The following is a 20657-nucleotide window of genomic DNA, read 5'->3' on the forward strand; positions in this document are numbered from 1 at the left end:
GCTAGGGCAAACAAATCTGCTGAGTAGGGCCAGAAAAATGGGAGAACTGTGCTCCTGCAGGCATGAGAGTCGTGACGGCTGCACAGGGCCAGGGGAGGAACGAGGAGGAAGGAGGACATCACGTTCCCGCTCAGGAGAGGGAAACAGGTGGAAGAGCAAAAAAGCAGCCCTGACAGGGGGTTAAGCTCCACTTTCCCAGCAGGGAGGCCTCGAGACCTGCGTGCAGAGCCCTCGCGTGTGGCTGTGCATGTGCGCGTGCAAGAGCCGTGCACGTTGATAGCACGAGTGGAGAACTGGGGTGAGGGGGATGAGCTGTGCTTGTGGAGCACTGCGTGCAGGCGTGCAAGTGCCATACACGGGTACGTGTGGGGGAAGAGGCACGCGTGAGCCGGGCGCCACACGGATGGCATCGTGTGCGCCCACAGCTGCCAGCGGGTGGGCGCGCGTGGGGCTGCACGCGAGTGCACGCGCGAGGAGAGCTGTGCACAGAGTGTCTGCGCTCGCACGCGTGTGTGGAAAAGCGCATGCGAGGAGGCGGGCGTGCAAGAGGTGAGCGTGCGAAGGGCTACGTGTGAGGAGCGTGTGCCCAAACAACAGCGGGGGTGCGTGTGCGGAGGGGCAGGTGTGTGAGGGGCAGGTGTGTGTGTGTGGAGAGGACGGGTGTGTGTGTGCGGAGAGGAGGGGTGCGTGTGTGTGTGTGTGTGTGTGTGGAGAGGAGGGGTGTGTGTGTGCGTGAAGAGCTGTGCCGGCGTGCGCCCGTGCGTGAGGAGAGGCCCGTGAGGCGGCCGCCGTGCCCGCGCCGGCGGCGGTGGCGGTGGCTGCCCGGGGCGGGGCCTGCTGACGCATTGCGGCTGGAGCGGGCGCGGGGCGGCCGCCGGGGCGGAGGAGCCGGACCCCGCAGGGGCGGAGGGGCCGGTGCCCGGGGCCCGTCCCTCCGCCCGCCGGCGGGCTGACTGACAGCGCTCCCCGCCCAGGGACTGGAAGGGCCGGAGCGGGGCGGGGAGGAGGCGGAGGAGGAGCGGCGCTGAACCGCCCCGCGCTGCTGCGGCTCCTACCTATTCATTCAGGCACCTAAAATGGCTGGAGAGAGGAGGTGGCGGAGCAGGAGGAGGCGGTGGTGAGGGGGGAGCCGCAGCGGTGCCCCCACCGCCTCCCCGGCGGGCCCCTCTTCGGCCCGGCAGCGCCCCCCGCTCCCGGCGAGGCTCGCGGCCGCCCCTCGCCTGCTCCCCGGCACCATGTCGGCCGGCCAGGACGAGAGCTCGGTGCGGGTGGCGGTCAGGTAAGCGGCGGCGCCGCCCCTCCCGCGGGGCCCGGGGGGCCGGACGGCGGCGGCGGCGGGGCGGGGGGGGGGGGGAGGGAGCGAGCGAGCGAGCGCTCCCCGCGGGCCCTCACGCCGCGGGTGACGGCGGCCGGCCGTGCCCGCGAGCCCCGTGTCGTGGGCCCGCCGCGCGGAGCGGCCGCGGGAGGTGCGCGGGAGCGGGGCGTGCGAGCTCCCCGCCCGCGGGACGCGGCATCGCTGCGCGGGGACGGCAGCGAGGGACATCTTCCCCGCGGAAAGAGCGGATCACCTCGGCTCCTGCTGAGCCTCTTTTTCCTCGGAGCGGGTGGAAATAGCCGAAGGCACGGTGGGGGGAAACCCCGAACCCAACATTCCGAGGTCTTTCCCGGTCGTTTCTCTCTAATTCTCAGCAGTGACCCTAAAAATATTCCACCCAATTATAGCCCGGTGCTGCAAGCGCTTACTCATGGGAGTAAAGCAGCCCCTAGACTGTAGCGATGCTGTTTGCATCACGGAGATTTGCGAGAGTGGATCCTGACAGACTGATATTTTTAGAAGGATAAAGGCTTTTATCCCACGGAGGCTGTGTCTGACCTTACGTACCGGGAGGGATGGACTTCCATGAGGCTGCTCGCAGTAAATAGGAATAGGTATATGTAGAAGTCGTAATGGGAGTGGAGCTTAAATCGTTTTAAAACATCAGCTAATTCAAATTACTTTTTTATCAGAGATGAAAATCTGTTGTTCATCAGTGAACTCTTGGCTCTTCTTGGTTTTCTACGTGAAGATATTATTTTATTGTTTGAAGAACTTCCAGATTAGCCCACGGATGTCTTTATATAATTCAAACATGAGGAAAAAAAAAAATATATATGCGCGTGTGTATGTATATATATATGCATATATATATCTATATGCATGTCAATATTTGAGTTTTGAATGTGATGCTGAATGACGATTTATTAATTTCCTTTAAAGAAGTTGCTTTATATTATCTGCTGACATACTTGGAGTACTATGCTACAAGAAAGCAGACTTTAGGGGAAGGTCTGTATCTACCAGTGGGTCCTTGGAACCACTACATACATCTCACCTTGGTAGATAATTCAAGAGTTGTGCAGGAAGACAAAGAGGGTGGATCGTTTTTTCTCTGAAGGGCGTAGGAATAAGAGATGTTACTGCATGCTGTTGTTGGTATGTGCGTGTGGGGGGAACGGTTCAATAACATTTTCAGTAAACAGAGAAACACCGCCCCTGCATGATAACATGGGGTGTATGCTGCAGTTGTTCATTAAAGTCTGCTTGCCGATTGCAGTAACGTTTTCTAAGGGGAGAGATGCTTTTGTGAGTGTTGTTATCTGTTGAAGCATTTTTCACTTGAAGTACAGGGAGGTATTATTCCAAAGCATAATTGGCTGTACTTTTAAAAAGAAAAATCTGAGATAGGTGTGATCCTAAAAATAGGGTGTGTTACAGGTTTACAGACTGCTCTGTCATTTGAAGAAAATATTAAATATGTTCTGGGCCAAACAAAACAGTGATGTAGAAGTTCATTTACAAATACAGAGGTTTGTTGCAGCTAGGAATTAAATAAAACCTACTGGTGCAAATATGTTTATAGTTGTAGGTGTGTGATAAATAGATTAGAAACAATATATGGCAAGGAATTTGCAAAAGTGAATTAAAATCACCCAGCAGTAGCTCTTGAAAACAAACCCCTAATGTTACAAGGCATATGTCTGTACTATAATAGTCTAACGTCTTATGTCTGAGTGCAGTTCACTAGTAATGAAGAACTGCGTCTTTCTTCCTTTTGGCAGATTAACTATTCACGTACAAAACTTCTTCCTCTCTGCTTAGCAATCATGAACAAAAGCATGCACATTTTTTTTTTTTTTTCCCACCAGTAGCTCTTTGTAGTTGGTTTTCTATTATTTCTGGTTGTGTGTTTTGCACAGTCCTATAATTCAACTGGTCTTGCAACTCTCTGTCTATCAGCACCATGCTGTACCGTGCATTATGAATATTACATTCTGCTTCCTTGTTCGTTTTGTTCTTCAGTTCTTTTTGGGAACTTGAACTTAGTTCAGTGACGATCTCCACTGTTCTGATGAATTAGTCCTTGTTTTTGTATGTACGTTTCCTGAACAAGGCTTGCTCTACAGTAGTCCCAGCTTTTAGTTTGCAACCCCCGTGGTAGTAATTGAAGTAAGATACTGCAAAGGCACATTGCACTGAACTTGCTGCCAAGCTGAATTTGCTTAAACTTTAAACATACCTTATAGAATAGACATCACTGAAATTGTTTAGCAAATTGTTTTTCCAGACCCTGGTTATCTCACTTAATTGTATACAACAGGATTCAAAAATACTTCATTCTTTCCAATTAGCATCACCTTTAAGCTATCATCTTGTATGCTAATTGCTCCCCATTTTCTTCAGTGTAATAATGGGTTTGTGAATGGTGAGCTAAATACTCTGGTTTGCTGAAGCATGAAAGCTGAAAATATTCTGGCAGGTAAACCAGTAACTAGTGTTAAATTCCCCAATTAAGAAAAAAATTCTTTCTCTCTTGTCATCTACCACTGAAAGACTGGTGGACTTAAGGTTTTGATGATCGTTTGGGACTTCAACAAAGAGCTTTGCTCTCTGTGGGACTGTGTACAGTGTCTGTTTTCAGATAACTATCATGGGGCCTCTCTGATTTTATCTAATCAGTTGGCTGTTTTTTTCTTTTAAATGTGAAAAGCTATCCTTTTTGTATATCTGAAATTGCTGTCTTGCTTTTGTAAATGTCTTTTCAGCATATGAAAACTAACTTTTGACAGGAAGGATATTAAATGGCATAAATGTCATAGGCAACTGTTTCTGGAACCAACTCCACAAAAGGATGTAGACTATAGTTCCTAATTCTTGTGTGTCTTGCCACTTCAGTAGTGTCCACAGCCAAAATACAGTGTGTAGGCTTCCGGCATGTTGAGTAGATGAATTTCTCACCTAAGATTGAGGTCCTCAACAGCCATCAGTCTCTGTCGGTATTGCATTTTAGAGAGTCATTGTATGAGCTATCCAGGGACTGGAGGGGGTCACTGCAATCAGTGCCCATAACCATTAGGTCAGAGTTATGTTTACTTTTACCAACCAGACCTGTGTCATAGGAATTGAAGTTGCTCTAACAGGACAGTTAGGAGTTAGTGCCTATCCTCACTCCATATGGCTTGGAGCTGTAGGGTTAGGATGCCCTAGCAGTGATGATCTAAGAAGACAAGAAAGCTGGGCTTTGGTCCTTTGCGTTTTTGGATACATGCTGAACAAGGGAACTCTTGGAGAGCAATAATGTTTGGATAGAGCTCACCAGAAGATTTGCATGGAGGACTACTATCTGATGAAGTATGGAAGGATGTCTGTTATTTGGATCCAGTTACAGAGAAGACATAACAATGTAGAACATTGAAGTAAACTTCTAATAGTCCTCCAAAGGAGGAAGATGGCCTTGATTCAATCTGAGTTCAGTGGAGGCCCCAGACATATAGATGATAAGCTTCAGTGTTGATTTGTAGTACTGCCTTTTAAGATGCTGTGTGAAAACAGAAGAAATAATGAAGAACAATGTGGAAAGCTGACCAGTAGTCAAGAGAAGTAAGATGGTCACTCAGACATGCTTGGGTGACACGTCAGGTGGAGTAGACAATAATAAGACATGAAGTGCCAGTTGGTGAAGCTAAAGGAAGTTGGGCTTTGGCATTGGGCACGTTGTCATTGTGAAAGATGGAGCCCAGCTGAAACTGTGTTAATGGGCAGAAAACAAAGAATCAGGGGAGAAATGAGTTAGGGGGTGGTGTTTTATAATCATGTATGTTTAACATCAGTGAGCAGTGAAGAGCAGGGCTATGAAAGTTTCCACTTTTCATCATCTTCAGTATGTTTGTATATGTGTGCCTTCTTCCCTACTTTGGCAAAGAGTACCTTATGCTACTGCTTCATCTGCTGTGATTGACATCTGCTCTGTGTTTCATCCCTCAAGCAAAGAAGGGGACTGTTGCTACCTTCCTCCTTGTGTGTGTAGAGAGGCTGTGGGATCTGGCCACCCACCTCTTCCCCGAATCATCTAAAAAGTTTCCTTCTGGTACCCACCCTGGCTGTCTGTAATACATTGTGACACTGCTTCACAAAGGGGAAATGTTGATGTTTGCCAAGTATGGAAATTATGTGTGCAAAATGCAATGGATCTACTGGGAAACTTTTCTAATAACAGTAGGAGTAATAAGTGTAGCTGATGAATTAAAACCACCCAGCTTCTGTTTGTGGTATTCCAAAAGGGAGATGAAGTACTTGAGAAAAATGTATTGGTTACTAATTCAGTTTAGGGACAGAGATTTTTGCAACTTATCAAGCTGCTTGTGGCATGAAATCAGGATACAGTGTTCACTTTTGATATGGCAAATGGAATATGTTCATCCCTTGTAACCCTAGCCTTCCACTGCAAAAGTTTATTATGGGAACACTGGATTTCTTTTCATACCCCCCATTCTTGAACTATGTGACCAGTTGGACTTTGGCTTTTTTTTCCTCCTTTGCTAGTTCCTGTGTGGTTTTTTTCTTTCCATACAGAATCTGCTGTTTGTTGTTGTCATGCCTCCCTCTACATTTTCATCTTTTGCATTCCCCTTTTCCAGCATTTTTTTCTAATAGCTTTTACATGGAAGTTGTTCTCTGTGCTAGATCCAGCTACTGTTAAATACACTAGGAAAGAAGCAGCTGAGTGGAAGGAACCTGTCTTTTTTTGATAGGTGTGTTTTGAAGCACTTTGATGGCTGTTGAAATTGATTTTCTTTCTTGGGCTGCTGTTCTGCAAACACTTACAGCAGTGTTTAAGCTTCCTACAATGAATAGATCCTCAAATGTCAGATGAATGGTCATGTATGCTGTGGTATATATCATAAGTTCTGGAGGGCAGAGGTACTTATTTCACACTTCCCATGCAGTGCTAAGCATTCTCATAAATCATTCTGTAACTAGATAAGCAACAGCAATAGAGTACAGTACTATTCATTGGCTTCTTAAAATGAACCAATGTTTTCCTTTTGTTAGACAATAGTTATTACCCATCTGTAATCATGTGAAGCTGTGAAAGTGTTTTGGGGAAAATGTCTCAAAGTAACTGTATTAATGAAGTTCAGCAGTCTTATCAGTAAGCAAGTATGCCTCACCAAAGGAAAAAAAAAAAAATGTTCAGCAGTATTAAATAGTAATTTTGGGGGGACATGTTAGGTGTTGGGAAACACCTCTTTTCGAAAGAGAGTCTGTTAGTGGAAAGCTACAAAAGTGATCTTGTTTTTTGAAAGCTCATGTTGCATATCTTTTGTTAGTTTTGATGTTTCTCTTTCCTTCCTGACTTAAACAAACGTTCCCTTGTCCTTCACTGAAACTTTACTCTACCTCATCCATATGTTTTGCATTTTAGCTGAAAAAAAAAAGACACACCATCTGCTGCTGAATTAATTCAGGTTTTATCATATCTGACTTGATCATCTGTAACTGATATTGCTTGGGGCAGGCTGAAATCTGTGATCTTGCTTTCTAGGAAATAAACTTCCGTTTCCACCACTCGTGTGATGTAAACACAAAGTCATTCTTTGATGGAGGGGAAAGAAATCCTAGTCTGACATTTCCCTTGATGTCCCTCACTAAAAGATGGATATGTCTTGAACTTAAGAAGAGGAAAAAGCAATGAGTGGTGTGCATAAGTGCTCTGTTCATGCTTGAGCATGAGTTATATTTCTAACTTGGTATTTCCCAAAATTTGTAGAAGACTTGGGAGTTTACTTCACATTGAAAATCCATTTAGTTAGTCAACAATTTCCATTTAACGGTGTTTTCTTTACTACTTATGCTCTATGGAGAGTTAGGAATTATATTGTTGGCCTAGACATTCCTTTATTACTGAACTCAAGGCTTCACATTTTCAGTTTTTCTGTGTGACTTCTGTAAGTTCTTCTATAATAGTTGAATGGCCCTTGTGCTTAGGATCAAGGGAGCCTTTCTCCCTCTGCTTTCCCTTTATTTGCTTTAAGTGTTTTATAGATCACCCTTGCTGCCCACTCAGAGATGGCTTCTGGAATTCTTGCTTTCATGTTCTGTTGCCTGATTACTGCTGGGGAAATAAAGCCATTTTAAGTACATTTTTTTTCTGTTAAACTAAAAGATTCAGTATCCTGCCGTATCTGTGGCTGCTGGAGCAGAGGATTTTTTGTTATGCTAATATTATTCCTACGTAAAATACTTGCAAGAAGTTAAAAGTATCATTTGAATGGGTGAACAAGAAAGTTTAATTAGAAATCAAACCAGATCTGAACAAGTCCAGCAAGAGTAACTACATAAGCTGTGCCTTTTTCTTGTGCTCTCTTTCTCTTCTCTAAAATTGTTTTAAATCTTCGTTCATTTTCTTCCCATGCTTTCTCCTTTTTTCCCATTCTCCATGTTTATTTCCACTTTTCCCTGGTGAAACTTTTCTGGAATAAATGTGTGTCCTCCAGTGTAACTAAAGGGAGAAATGCAGCCCAATATTTCAAACATGTTCTCTCGTTTGATGTGCTTACCATAGCAACAAGATGCAAATGAAGAACAGTGAAAGGATTTTAAGGTCAGCATCACAGTGATGCATAAACAAGGTCTATTCAGTATATATTTAAAAATGTGAAAACCTGCTGATTCAGAGCTAACAATTGATTAGCATAAAACATTTCCTGGATAGACTCTGTATGGGAATAAGGAGTGAGGAGGGGGTACCATCTGGTCCTTTATTTTTGTTAATATCATCAACAGATTTGGTAAAGTCGGCCACTGCTGGAATAATTCATTTTAGTTTAAAGAACTTACCCTTTAAGCATCTTTAGGTCTTTAAGTCCACCTAACAAAAATGAATGATGTATCCCTTGAGTCTGTTTACTGTGGAGTTTCAACACAAAAAGCTGAGGGCAACAAAACCTTAGTAAAAGGTTATGATATTATTGTTGTACTATACACAGCAATTTATATGCATTCAAGTTGAATAGTGCATTTCCATTGTTGGATTTAAAAATGGATTAAAGAATTTGCTGTCTAGGTACTTTTTGGTGTCTTGCTGGTGGTTCTTGCATTCATGCTGTTACAGGAACTCTGCATATTTCAGTTGGTTAGTAAATACCTAACTCTTTGCAGGATGTGTTAGATTTAATGTAGTTTTTCCATACTCGGTCTTAAGTACTCCAGGTTTCTTGAAATGCTTTCTGTTGTATACTGTAGCTTTGAAGGACACTTATTTTCCCTTTCATTTATGTTCAACATAATTGATCCTTTAAAACCATGAGTAAAACATGATTCTCAAGGGGGATAAGAGTTAAAGGACTGTAGCATGCTATAGCATGATGGTTCAACTACCACAGCTGAACACATGGAAGATTATAGCTAATAGGACTGGACAGAGAATGTTTCTCTTTTATGAGACATCTCAGTGGAAGAGTTTGATCAGTCTTGTCTGTTTACCTGGTCTAATCTCATTTGGAGTCTTGAACAAAGGCCTTCCACATCTTGGGTCAATGCTCCAACCACTTGATTATTTTCTTTGTTTAATCCTGTGTATTTTTTCATTATTTTCATTGACTATTTTTTTCTTCCCATTTCTAACCACGTGAGTTGTCTTTTGCTTAATACTGCCAAAACAAAGTTAAGGGGGCATCTAAAGCTGAAAATCTATATAGCTGTGGAGTATTAATGTTCATCAAGGGACTATATTGAAATATGTGACTTGTTAGCAATGTTGATTAAAAGGTTATGGAAGTCATCAGTAGTAGTTTAAAACATAAAAGAAAGAGTATCCTCTAGAGAGATATTGCAAATAATGAGATATACTCTTGCATAATTCTGGGGTTGCTAGCAAGACTGCTAAGAAATGTCCCATGTACAGTATAACCCTTAGTATTATATAGAAAGTAAGAACCCAGATAAGCCACTTTCTTTGAAGCATTTTGTACCATGTTGCCCGTGAGACTGCATCATCTTGGAGTATCATGATAGAAAGGTAGACTGACTTAAAGATGTCTGTTTATATAACTTATTCAAAATATTGAAAATGAAGAAGTTACTTAGCTTTGTTTTTCAAAGCCAATTGTTCTTAGCATTCATGTTGTTGGACATTTCTTCCCTTTAATATGGGCCTAATTTGGAGATGAGTCCTAATACCTTTTGTGTCACTCTAAGTACCTCATTATCTAAAGATCTTGAAGCTGCTAATCTGTCACTCAATAATATTGATTAAATATATTTGCCAACTGCAGCAGTGCCTCTGTCTTAGTCTGAGCTTGGTTGTGTCCTAGGACAGAATCTCTATGTCCCCATCTCCACCCCTATGAGGATATGAGAGGGCTATGAGTGTAGGTAGTGAGTCTTTTGTCTTTTTTAATATTGTTTTCCTGCTTTTTCCCTCCCTGTGCTTGACTGGTACTTTGTGTATTGTCATATCAGGATTATGTCATAAGCTCCTCAGGCCAAAGATGTAGCTTCAAAGTATAGTAAACACTTAGTGTGATATAAATAATAAATGTTGTAGTATCATGAGAAAAGCAACTGCTACTAAAACACCTCAGCTAGTCATTACCTTCTATGAAAAGTGTTACAATTAAAAATTCTGTTTTGTTAAAGCATATATATGGCTTTGTTTCCCCTTCCCCCTATCATTTTTTTTTCCTCTTCACACAGAAACAAAAAATTAAGCCTGTACCAGACACTTTGATCTGTAGGAAATAGCTGACTACTTTTTTTTTTTTTTTTTAACCTGCTAAGCAAACCATACATTGCTTCAGTTTTCACTCTACATAAGTTGTGCAGGTAAGTTTTATTTCACTCCTTGGTCTCAAGTGCATTCCTTTTGAAGTCTGGTCTTTAATTTTATGTACATACTAAATCATTATTTTTAGGCTCTGCCTCTATAATGTGATGCCTTTGATTTTTTTTTTTTTTTTAAGTGTCTTATCTATTCACATTACTTTGCAGACTAGAGGTATTGGTACCATCTAAACATCTCCTGTATTTTCTCTTTCTAGTTACAATTTTATCATGTGTGTGAATAACTGGTATATTTGGGAAAGGTTGGTTTTGTTTTATGAGCAAACTGCTTGAAATGCATTAAAGACCAGAAAAATATTTTCATGTTGGGTTAAGGGGGAGTAAATATATGAATATATATTTTCTAGATATGATAGAAAAGGTAAGGATTCTACTTCTAACAGTGTTTGAAGAGGTAGTAGGTCAGAGAGAAGGCCACCTGCTCAATCTATATCACTTGGAGTGTGGCTTATTCTTCTGTCTAACCTAATCAGCTGCCCCGTCACTCAGGAACAATAAAATTGCAATTTTGATCTTTGCTAGAAGAACTTCAAGTTCAGCAAAAGTGGATTGGTGTTCAGTGAGATCTAAAAATGAGATCTGAACTGGTATTGACAGGTAAATTATTTGACAATGAAACATCAGTATAATTAAATGTGCTTTTTTTGTTTTGTTGTTTTTCTTGTTTTGTTTTGTTTTGTTTGTTTTTTGTTGTTGTACTCCCAAAAGCTTCAGGGTTTTGTTTTGTGGGTGTCATTTGTTTGTTTTCTTTCTTTCTTTTTCTTCCCCACACATTCCCCAAAGTGATCTATGTTGGCTTGTCATCTAGTCAACCCACTGTCTTGGCTCTGCGTTTTTAAAGCATAGCTGTAGATATATTTCATTATCATTGTTAGCAAAGCTTTTGAGGAACAGATGGACTTCTCATTGTTCTCTAAATGTCAACGAGTAAAGCCTCGGTTGGCCCCAGAGAGGAAGAAACATTGTACCAACTGAGAGCTTCAGATGGAAGTGCTTTGTTCTGTGCTTGCAGCCCTGAAAGCAGGGCTGGCCCATGCCAGGCCAATGCTTTGATTTTTAACTCTCATGACTGCTGAATGCCGAGATGTTTCTTTGGGAAGAGAGGACTTGCATAAAACGGTGTTGGCCTACATCTTAGATGATACTTGACTGAACATAAAGGGCCAGTGCGCTCTTTGCTGCTACTGTAGGCAAGAATTCAAGTGATTATGAATAATATGTAAAAATTAAGCATGAAACAGTAGTGTTGTCTTGTAGCAAAAGAAGGAAATTAGTGTACATAGAAATTGGAGTTTTCATGTAAGGTGCAAAGTAATCCATACCCTTTGTTCAGTACTGCTGAAGTCTTAGCTGATATCTACTGTTAGGGTTTGGGTGCTGCATTTCAAGAAAAATGTGGACTAACTGTGGGAAATTGAAAAGAGAAGGGAAATGACTGTCTAGAAAACATGACCTGTTCCATAGTGTAGGTATGAGGAGTGAAGATTGCTAAGAGACATGTGTCACGACCCAGACTGGACAGACCAGGGAGTCGTGTTTAATTCAAAATTCCCTTGGGCTCACTTAAGGTGAAACGACACCAAACGGTCAGTTAAAGATTTTATTCATGACAGAAGCAAACTGAACCAGGGAGGCATGGTAGTACGTGGCAGGGTTTTCTCACAACAGGAATTGGCATAAGACTACCTCTGTAAACTGTGTAACCCAGGGTAAGCATATACATCAATTCAGGGAATAAGGAGATCCCTCCCGTCGAGTCGCGAGGTTCAGAGCAGACCCCCTTGCTTTCCAGACTCCTCCTCAGAGAAGGGCCCAGGGGCGGCTGGATCCACTCTTAATATCAGACTTGGTCAATGGTTTATGTCTTGAAACAGATGAGGTATAGGGATTGTGGAAAAGGAAAGAGAGAAGAAGACGACAAAGAGAGAAGAAGGAAGAGAGAAAGATTTCACCAGTCCTGGGTCCAGTGTTGGTTCAGTCAGCCGAGGGGTCTGGTTCCGGTGGGCTTTTGCACTGTGTCCTTTTATCATCCTTGCCCCTCCTTCGGGTGGGCACCCGAACTCATCAGTTTAATGAGCAGTTTGTGGGCTTTTGGGCTTGGGGGTGGTTTGTGGAGTAACTTCTCCTTCCCTGCAGACATGGCCATTGTTTGAACCTTGTATCAGAACAGGGAGCTGTGCACCCTCCAGCATGCCCTCCCCCTTCTGTTGCTGATGCGTGAGCTGATGGGCTTTTCACCTTGGTTCCTTGCTGTGCAGGGTTTGTCTTTGAGCAGAACTTGCCCCACAACAATGTTTGAGAAGTCTCGCAACATGTCTTGAAATGCATAGAGCCAAATACAAAGTATAAGGGAATAAATTGTTCTTCATGTTCAAGGTGAAGTGGATAAAAAAGTAATAGGCTTAAATTACAGTAAGAAAAGTAAATGGTAGGAAGAAATCATTTTTCTATTGTAAGGATGGATGTCCTGGAACAATTTGTCTGTGAAGATGTGGAATTGCCTGTATAGGAGACTTTTAAAAACAGTTAAGCTCATAACTGCCAGGAACATTTTGGATGTGGTTGGTATTAACCTTGGTCCGGAAAGGTAGAGTGGATGAATAAACTCTGACCTTTCCAGCTCTTTTCCATCCTAATTGTCTAATTCTGTGAAGCTGCATGTTGAGTGCCAGGACCTGAATTCAGCACAGTTGAATGATCCCATTCAGATGTCAGAATATGTTTACAGGCTTGTGACAATGTCCACATGAACAACAAAGCCTTACAGGTTTGGAAGGGTAAGCTTAGACTAATTCAAGTTTGAAGGGACCTCAGGACAGCATCTGATCCAACCTGCCACTCAAAGCAGGGTCAAAACTAAGTTCAGGAGAGGTTGCTCAAGGCTCTGTCAAGCTAGGTCTTGGAAAAACCTCTGAGGATGGACATTCCTCAGTCCCTCCGGGCAACTAATACTTGACTATTCTAATGGGTAAACTTTTCCTCCTTATGGCAAGTTGGGAAGTCTCTTGCTTTATGACCACTGCTTCTTGTCTTCCCAATGTGATCCTCAGTAAGGAGCTTGGGGCTGCTGTCTTGGTAATCTCTTCTGTATTGGAAGGGAGCAGGCAAGGCCTAAAAGTCAGGAAGATATTGAAGAGCTCTGTGCCTATGATCTGTTGGAAAGGGTGAGATATGGGGGACAGCTTCAGCAAAGGGGGTGCAGGCTCTTCTCCAGATGAGTTCTGAATATGATAGAGCAGATTCTTGAAGGGACTGACAGTCATCCAGTGGTGCTGGTGATACAGCTGCTACTAGGAGGTAATGTGTTGTAAGCATACACAGCGTGAAGTACCCGGAGCTCTTGTTTCCATGGTTTCTATATTCTTTCTGTTCTGAAGTCTATTCCTTCCCCCTTATCCAACCCTTCCCTACCTGTCTTGAAGACTATTTCATGGTAGATGCGATATTGCTGCTATGAAGGTATTTGGAGTGATTCAGTTATGGGTAACAATCTGCTTTCCTCTTCTCCCAGCAGGAATACCTGGCAGTCACCTTCTGCTTGCATTTCCTCTGCCACAGTTTGAGCTCACTTATTGTTTTAGCCAAGCTGACTAATCAGAATAATTAACCTCCAGCACTGTTTAATGTTTTTTTTTGCTTTTCAGATGTTCATGCTCTCTTCAGCCATCTCATAGAATAATCGTGTCTGTTTCCTTGTCATCCCCGCCCCATGACAGTTCATGTTTGAGTCTCTCAGTTTTTCTGGCTTGTTCAAACTATTTTCTGTAAGTCAAAGAAATGCAGATGATAGTCAGTGGTTTATCACATGAAGCACATGATAATCTTGTGAGTACAACTCAAAGCATCAGTTGCTTATCTTGGAACAGTTTCTTATGACTTTTCAGAAATGAATTATAATTTGTGTGTTACCAGTTTTTGTCGTCTATTGAAAAATGGATTTTAAAATTTTTATTTCTTTGGGTTTGTGCATATAATGTGTGTGGAGCACTGGGCAAAGTTAACATTCAGCTTGGTTTGTATTGTTGGACGTCTGCCTAGTATTTGTGTAAGAGTTGTCTGGATGAAGTTCAATCTGTTTAAAACAGAGGAGTGAATTGGTGGACTGAAGAAAGTGCTTTGAAGCTCATGATATCTGCATCACTTGAAGATATATGCTTTCTTTTTCTTGGATTGCAGCTAGGAAATGCTACCGACTTTCAAGTTTTATCACATATGTCAAGGAAATTTGACTAATTGTAGTCTAGCTGGACGACTGACTGGTTCTTTTGTGTGTGTATGCTGTAATTTATGCATGCATTTTTCATTTTAAGATTAAACTTCTTTTGGTCAAGGCTATATGTCTAACCAAGGATTATCCAGTGGGGCAGAACGCTTGTAATGGACTGCACTGTTTTAGTGAGAATTGCTCTCCCATTTTGCTGCCTCCTGGGTACAGAGGGGAATTGTGAGAGGTCCTTTCTTTTGCTCAGAAGTTACATGAAATGGCATTGTGTTACTTTTTTCATTCTGATAATGTAAACTAAACTGTAGGATCCTGACTGTTAGCCCATTTTCTATTCCAAATAGCAACAGTGCTACAATTTTAATTTTCTGTATTAATGCATTAAATGTTTAGCGATAGTAACTGTATTTCAAATACTAAATTTGTAAGCTTGTTTTTCTTGAGTCACTTTTGCTGTTTTCTGTAAGGCATAGGGTTTTTGGTTTGGTTCTTCCTTGTCAGCTAATAATGTATTGGCCACTTAGTTGTCTCTCATTTCTGTAAGATCTGTCTCCAGCTTCTGAACATCAGATCATTCAGAATGGCTCTGGGGGTAGCATTCAAATATTCAGAACAGTTTAATGCATGATTTTAAGTTATGTTGTAACCCAGGGTTTCAGGTATTAATGCATTCAACACATTATAAGACCTTTTCCCTCCAAGTCACTTTACAAGTAAAGTGCAATATATAAATTAGATTATTGAGGCTTATTTTCCTTATCTGTTTGTCCTTTGAAGCTGAAAGCTCCATCTCTGGAGATCTTAAAAGTAGATGAGGGAAACACCAGAAGGAAAACTGCTAGGTTAAAACAAAGACATGGATATATTAATATGTGAGTATTAGTGTTCGTTGATGTAAAGTGATACTGGATGCATAACTTACAAGGTACTGCTGGGAGAAATAGCTGAAAGAGATTTTTGTGTTTAAGTGGTCTGTCTCTCTGCTGCAGCCATTACCAGTGCTGGGAGTTCTCTGTTTATACTACTGCCTGTCAAGGTGGGTGATGCCGTATGCCCTATATATATACACCACTGTACCCACTTCTGTATGCCAGCATGAGAAAATGTCCAGCTAGGGCACGCTGGCCATCTTGCTTCCAAAGCTGGAAATACCTAAATAATCTGTGTGACTTGTTTTAGGGTTTTTTTCTTCAGTACAGGGCTAAGCTACAAAGTGTTGGACATCTGCTGCTGTTTATAACATCAGGTCTGGTGTTGGAATATCAATGACTCCATCGCGCTGGGGAGACTTCTATTGCTTATTGATCTAGGTACAGTTGGAGCACAGAGGTAGGGGATTTCTTCAGTTACTTTGGAAATAGCTGAAAAGTTTTGTTCCCACAGGAAATGGACTTTTAAAGCTCTCCCTTTCTTCTCCCACAGCTAGGTAGAAATGACAAGGAGGTGTAGAGACAGGGACTTTCCATTTTTATTGTGAAGTCTGAAAGGTTCAAGGACAGCGAGAGCTGTTTTCCTTCTAATCCACAAATCTCTCTGGATATCCTTATTATGTGCCATTACATATTGGAGTTGTTACAGTTCAGTGTGCCTGTGAATGATGCAAAAATCACAGGAGAGCTACAGATTGTACAAGGACCTCTCTCATGTGGGGTGTAGGGGTTTGTTTTTAAAAAAGGAAAACCAATTTTTTTTGGTCAGGTTTTTCTCACTTGAGTCCTGGTCTAGTTTGTTTACTTTAAATTATTATCTAAGGTAGGTGACAAAGGACTTCAAATACCAGATTTTACTGTTTTTAACCCCCCCCCCCACCATGGTTCCAACAAGAATTGTTAGAGGTACTGAAGCTAGCAGTTCCTGCTGTGACAGCAGGTTTTAGGTGGCGTGTCAATGCTGTACTATTTTCCAGCTGCTGAGTCTTTGTATTTCTCCATTTTTGCTGCCTTTGCAAGACCCCTCTGCCAACACTGCTGCTCTAGATTAGAGGACAACCTAAATGTGCTGCATTGCAATGGCTGCCTGGGAACACAGGGCTGAAGTCTTGTTACTCTAATCTGAAAACTGTTTGTGATATGTCCAGATTAGGATGATGATGGGTAGTATAGAAAAGAAAAGAGATTTTGTACATTTTTGATCCATTCTGACACTGATAAGATTATCTGACATATTGTGTAACACTAGTCAACTGGATTTGATTGAGAATCCAATTATGTGTTTAGTTAAAAACATGATTGTATGTGAAGTACAACCAGTCCTGACCTCAAACTACAAGAGGCAGGGAAATCATCTCCTTTCATTAGTTCCAGGTAATCCTGCTCCCTGTCCTGGATCTGTTGCTCACAGTTTCAATTTGTCTTGTTCCCATTCTTCAGCCACTGGTTCTTAATTCAGTGGTCTAGAAATGGTTAACTCTGGTAAGTATAGCTGGGAAATAAGCTATTTGTAGTTCCTTATGGGCCCTGCTAACTATTCATGTGATGAGGCTTACATAAGGGCTGCACTGCAGTTGCACTTATGATAGAGTTCCTGTCTAAACAAAAGTCAAGTGATAAGACATGGGCAAGCAAAGTCTATAGGTGAAACCAAGGGAGAAAACAAACTTTTCTGTTAAGATTTTAAGGTGGTACTGTCTGCTTAACTGTCATGTTTCTTTTTAAAAAAGAAAAACACCTGACAGTATTTTATTAAAAAAAACTTAAAAAAAATATTTTTTTAAGAACTGAAAGAGCCTTCATTGCTATCATTGTTCCTTGCTTTAGCATTTCTTCAGCTTCAGTGGTGAAATCAGTTAAATTAAAATTTTGTGTAGCATGAGTTAGCAAAATATTAAAATTTAAAACAGTGCAGAGACTTTTCTCTTTAGCTTTGACACTGAAATTGTAAAAGCAGACTGTGGAAGAATAAAAGTACCTGTTTTAGAGAAAACTGGAAATTCTAGAAAAAAAAATAGTATTGATCTACTAACACCCTTTTAAGACCTTGATTAATACTTCTGGGCAATTTCTGTAGAACACAAAAGCTTAGGAAGTTTTGTCTAAATATTCACGTTTTCTTTCTGAATATGTTACTTTAGCATATGCTGGAATAAACAGCCCTGTACCTCTTCTCCCCATCCCCCAAATGTTGTTTGTAGTGCTGGAAGAACTTATTTTAAGTGGAAACAAGGTTGGCTGAAACACTAGAGCTTTATTATTGCCGTATGATTTTTTTTGCCCTTTTTTTTTTTTGAGGTTTACTGTGAAAGCAGTGGTAGTATGTGGTTGAAGCTGAGTGCAGCAATGGAGTGAAAGTCATACGTGTGTATAGGTGTGGGAGGCAGCTGCCAGATTCATAGCAGTTGGTGAAGCAGGGTTTGTAGCTTGCGTTAGCACCTTCTGACTTCTTGGTGCTGTTGAGGAAACAGTCTGAAACAGCTTTAAAGTTATGGATTAATATGTAGATTTAATATGTAGATATATCTGTCTGTAGCTTCTAATAAATGTATGACCCTTTATGAAAGCTTTAAATAAGCCTTAGTGTAAGACCCTCCCTGGCCTTTAGGTGCTACCAGTGTGCTGTTCTGGCATTATTTTGTGTGAACTCATAGTTTTCTATTTCCCAGCAAAGTTTCTTGTTAGCTTAGATATTGATCCTGGAAAACCTTGTGTGCACCTTCCTTCATGCACTGTCCCATTAGGTCTCATTTAAGCCAAAGGAGCTTTTATCTTGTCTGATGTTAAGTGCTCGGAGGAATGAGATCACCAGTTTTGTGGCAGGGACCATAGCCATATCAGTTGGCTTTACTGTAGTCCTGATATGAAAACAGTTACTGTAAGCTTAAATTTCTAAGGCAATTTGAAACAGTTTATTTGATATAAGAATACTTGTTTTGAAAGCTTCTGTGCTGCCTCCAGAACATGAGGGACTATGAACTCTTATGCAGACAAACCATAAGTGATTTGCATTGATGATTTCTGAGAGCAGCTGGGAAATGCCTGATTTAGAAGTCTTATGTGCCAATACGAGCTGATTTAATTCAGTCAAGACAAAGAAATGGGTTTTGACCCTGAAGAAGCTTGTCAGGACAGACTTTTTTTTCTGTCCCCAAGGAGCTGCAGCCAAGTGTTCAGCAGACAGAAAGGATCCCAGGATCAGGTGTTGCTGCTTTGTGTGCACTGGAGCTGAGGGAGACTGGCAGAGCAGTGCCCACGCTAGCAGCTGTGCACAGAAGAGGAGGATTGTTCCTGAAATGGAGGCAGAGCCTCCCATGCCTGTAATCTAGAATTGAGAAAACTGCTTTTAATTTGTGTGAACTACCTTGCTGCATGCTTTATCTCTCTCTCTCTTTTTTTTTTTTTTTTTTTTTTTTAAAGTGACTTTGCATTGCTAGTTTTGGAGTTCTGGTTGGATTTGTAATCTAATCAGGGAACCTAAGCCCTAATGAAAAATTAAGCCTACAGCTAGAACATGAGGCAGAAAGTACTTAGCCTCACTGTTATGCCAGCATAGATATTAGTTGTTTAAAGCAGATACAAGTAGTAAGGAAGTAGCTAGTTCTTTCTAGATTTTATTCACAGTGTATATGTCATGAGTTAACTATGTAGTTGACTTGTGAACCTGTCAGTTTACATTGTGGTGCGTTACCAGGGTGCACTTATTTCATGGATGTGCTCTGTCCTGGAGCTAAAATTCTGCTGAAATGCTATTACCGGTATTACGTTTTTTAGTGGTAATTCCAAACTGTAGGCTTGCTAGTGCAGCAAGGTCTGCATGCTAGTAGCAATTAAACCAGGTGAATGGTTCTATTTCCATAACGATTTCCACACTGAATTTGCTCAGCCTAGCCAACAAGGACTTTCTACCTGCCTTAAGTGGAAGCTCAAATGTTAGAAAATCAGGCAGCCTTTTATATTTTATATTTATCAAAAGTCAAGAATATGAAATTAGCTCATACTTTCCTAATGAAGTAGCAGAGTATATTCTTTCACTGTTAGGTTAAATCTCCAGTGACGTGTTGGATATTATAGTCAATAAGTTATTGGATAGTTTTAACTGTTAATGGACAACTAGTAGAGGTAATAATGAAGCATCACATCTTTAACTTTAGTCAGATGATAAGCAACAGTTGATCAGTTTTTAAATGTTTTCTTCAACTTAAGACATTCTCTAATATGTGTCTCCATCTTTACATAGAGGATGTTCCTCTCTACTGGCAGTGGGGAAATTTAATATCCTAGTCAATATAGAAGAAGCCATAGTAGCTGCAGCTCTTTGCCTGATGTGGTTATCTTTGTCCAAATCAAACAAATAAGAAGTTGAAATATTCCAATTATTCATATATTTAGTAAAATATGACAATATTTAGAAAAAGTTTCTGGTTTATCAGCCAGAAAGTTATTTTCCATGCAGTATCCACATTTAGACACAGATCTTCATTTTAATCAAATTCCCAATTTTCTGCCAGAACTGTTTTGTTAAAAAAGCTTTTGATCATGCTGGTTTCTTGCCTTTCTTCAGGGTAATATATCGGAGTGTGTGCTACAAGTATTTTCTTCTGTGAGAACTGAAGGTGTATAAATGAACTGGATTTGTCTGAGAAGCTACTACCCTGCACTTAGTAGTCCCATGTATATTGTCTTGTAAGTCCTTCTGCACGTCATGTACTTTTCTCAGATTGGAGAAAAGGCTGAGTATGTGAAATGGCGGCTGGTCTGCCCTTGGTGCAGATGTTGCTGCAGTGGGGAGCTCTCTTCCTGCTAGCCTTGGGATGTGAATTTGTGTGTGGAAACTGGCTTTCCTGTGAAGTTCCAGGTTCTAGTGGATTTTTTGCACCGATGATGTTGAGCAAGGCCATGATTGTCTTCATAGCAGTACCAACTGCAAACTTGTTTCATTAGTCAGCTGTGACCAGTCCCTTTCTTTTCACTTCTCTTGTTACTTAAGCTCCAATTATTTCAGGTTTCCGTTGGTATTTACATATAAATGCTAAATATTCTTTCATTAACAGAAATATTTCATTCTCTTTTTCCTGCCCCCTCTCTACCATATCTGAAAATCAGCCTGCAGTTAACAGAACAAAAGATCATGATTATGGCCTGTAGTTAATCCAAGTTTTGCACCTGGTTGAAACTTCATGGGAATGCTGTTAGAATCAGTACTAAGGGGCTTGCAAGCATTTCAACTGTTGAGAGACTGGAGAATGGGAAGGTGGGGCCGGGGGAGTTTGGGGACTGTCAGTTTATATTTGCCTGAAATGCTTGCTTGCAACAAAAGAGCATCCAGCATCCTACTGAGCAA

General features: G+C 41.4%; 1 protein-coding gene across 9 annotated transcripts in view; it reads left to right on the forward strand.

Annotated features, from left to right (window-relative positions):
• The first annotated feature begins 886 nt into the window (after positions 1–886).
• KIF21A (kinesin family member 21A) overlaps positions 887–20657 on the forward strand; it is a 102525-nt gene continuing 82754 nt past the window's right edge. For all 9 annotated transcript variants that reach the window (XM_049813923.1, XM_049813926.1, XM_049813930.1 and 6 more), the window contains exon 1: positions 887–1279. In XM_049813923.1, coding sequence (XP_049669880.1) covers positions 1236–1279 — 44 coding nt within the window. In that variant the 5' untranslated portion in view covers positions 887–1235. The remainder of the gene's footprint in view (positions 1280–20657) is intronic.

Source organism: Accipiter gentilis, chromosome 11 (genome assembly GCF_929443795.1).
Source record: "Accipiter gentilis chromosome 11, bAccGen1.1, whole genome shotgun sequence".
Classification (NCBI taxonomy): domain Eukaryota; kingdom Metazoa; phylum Chordata; class Aves; order Accipitriformes; family Accipitridae; genus Astur; species Astur gentilis.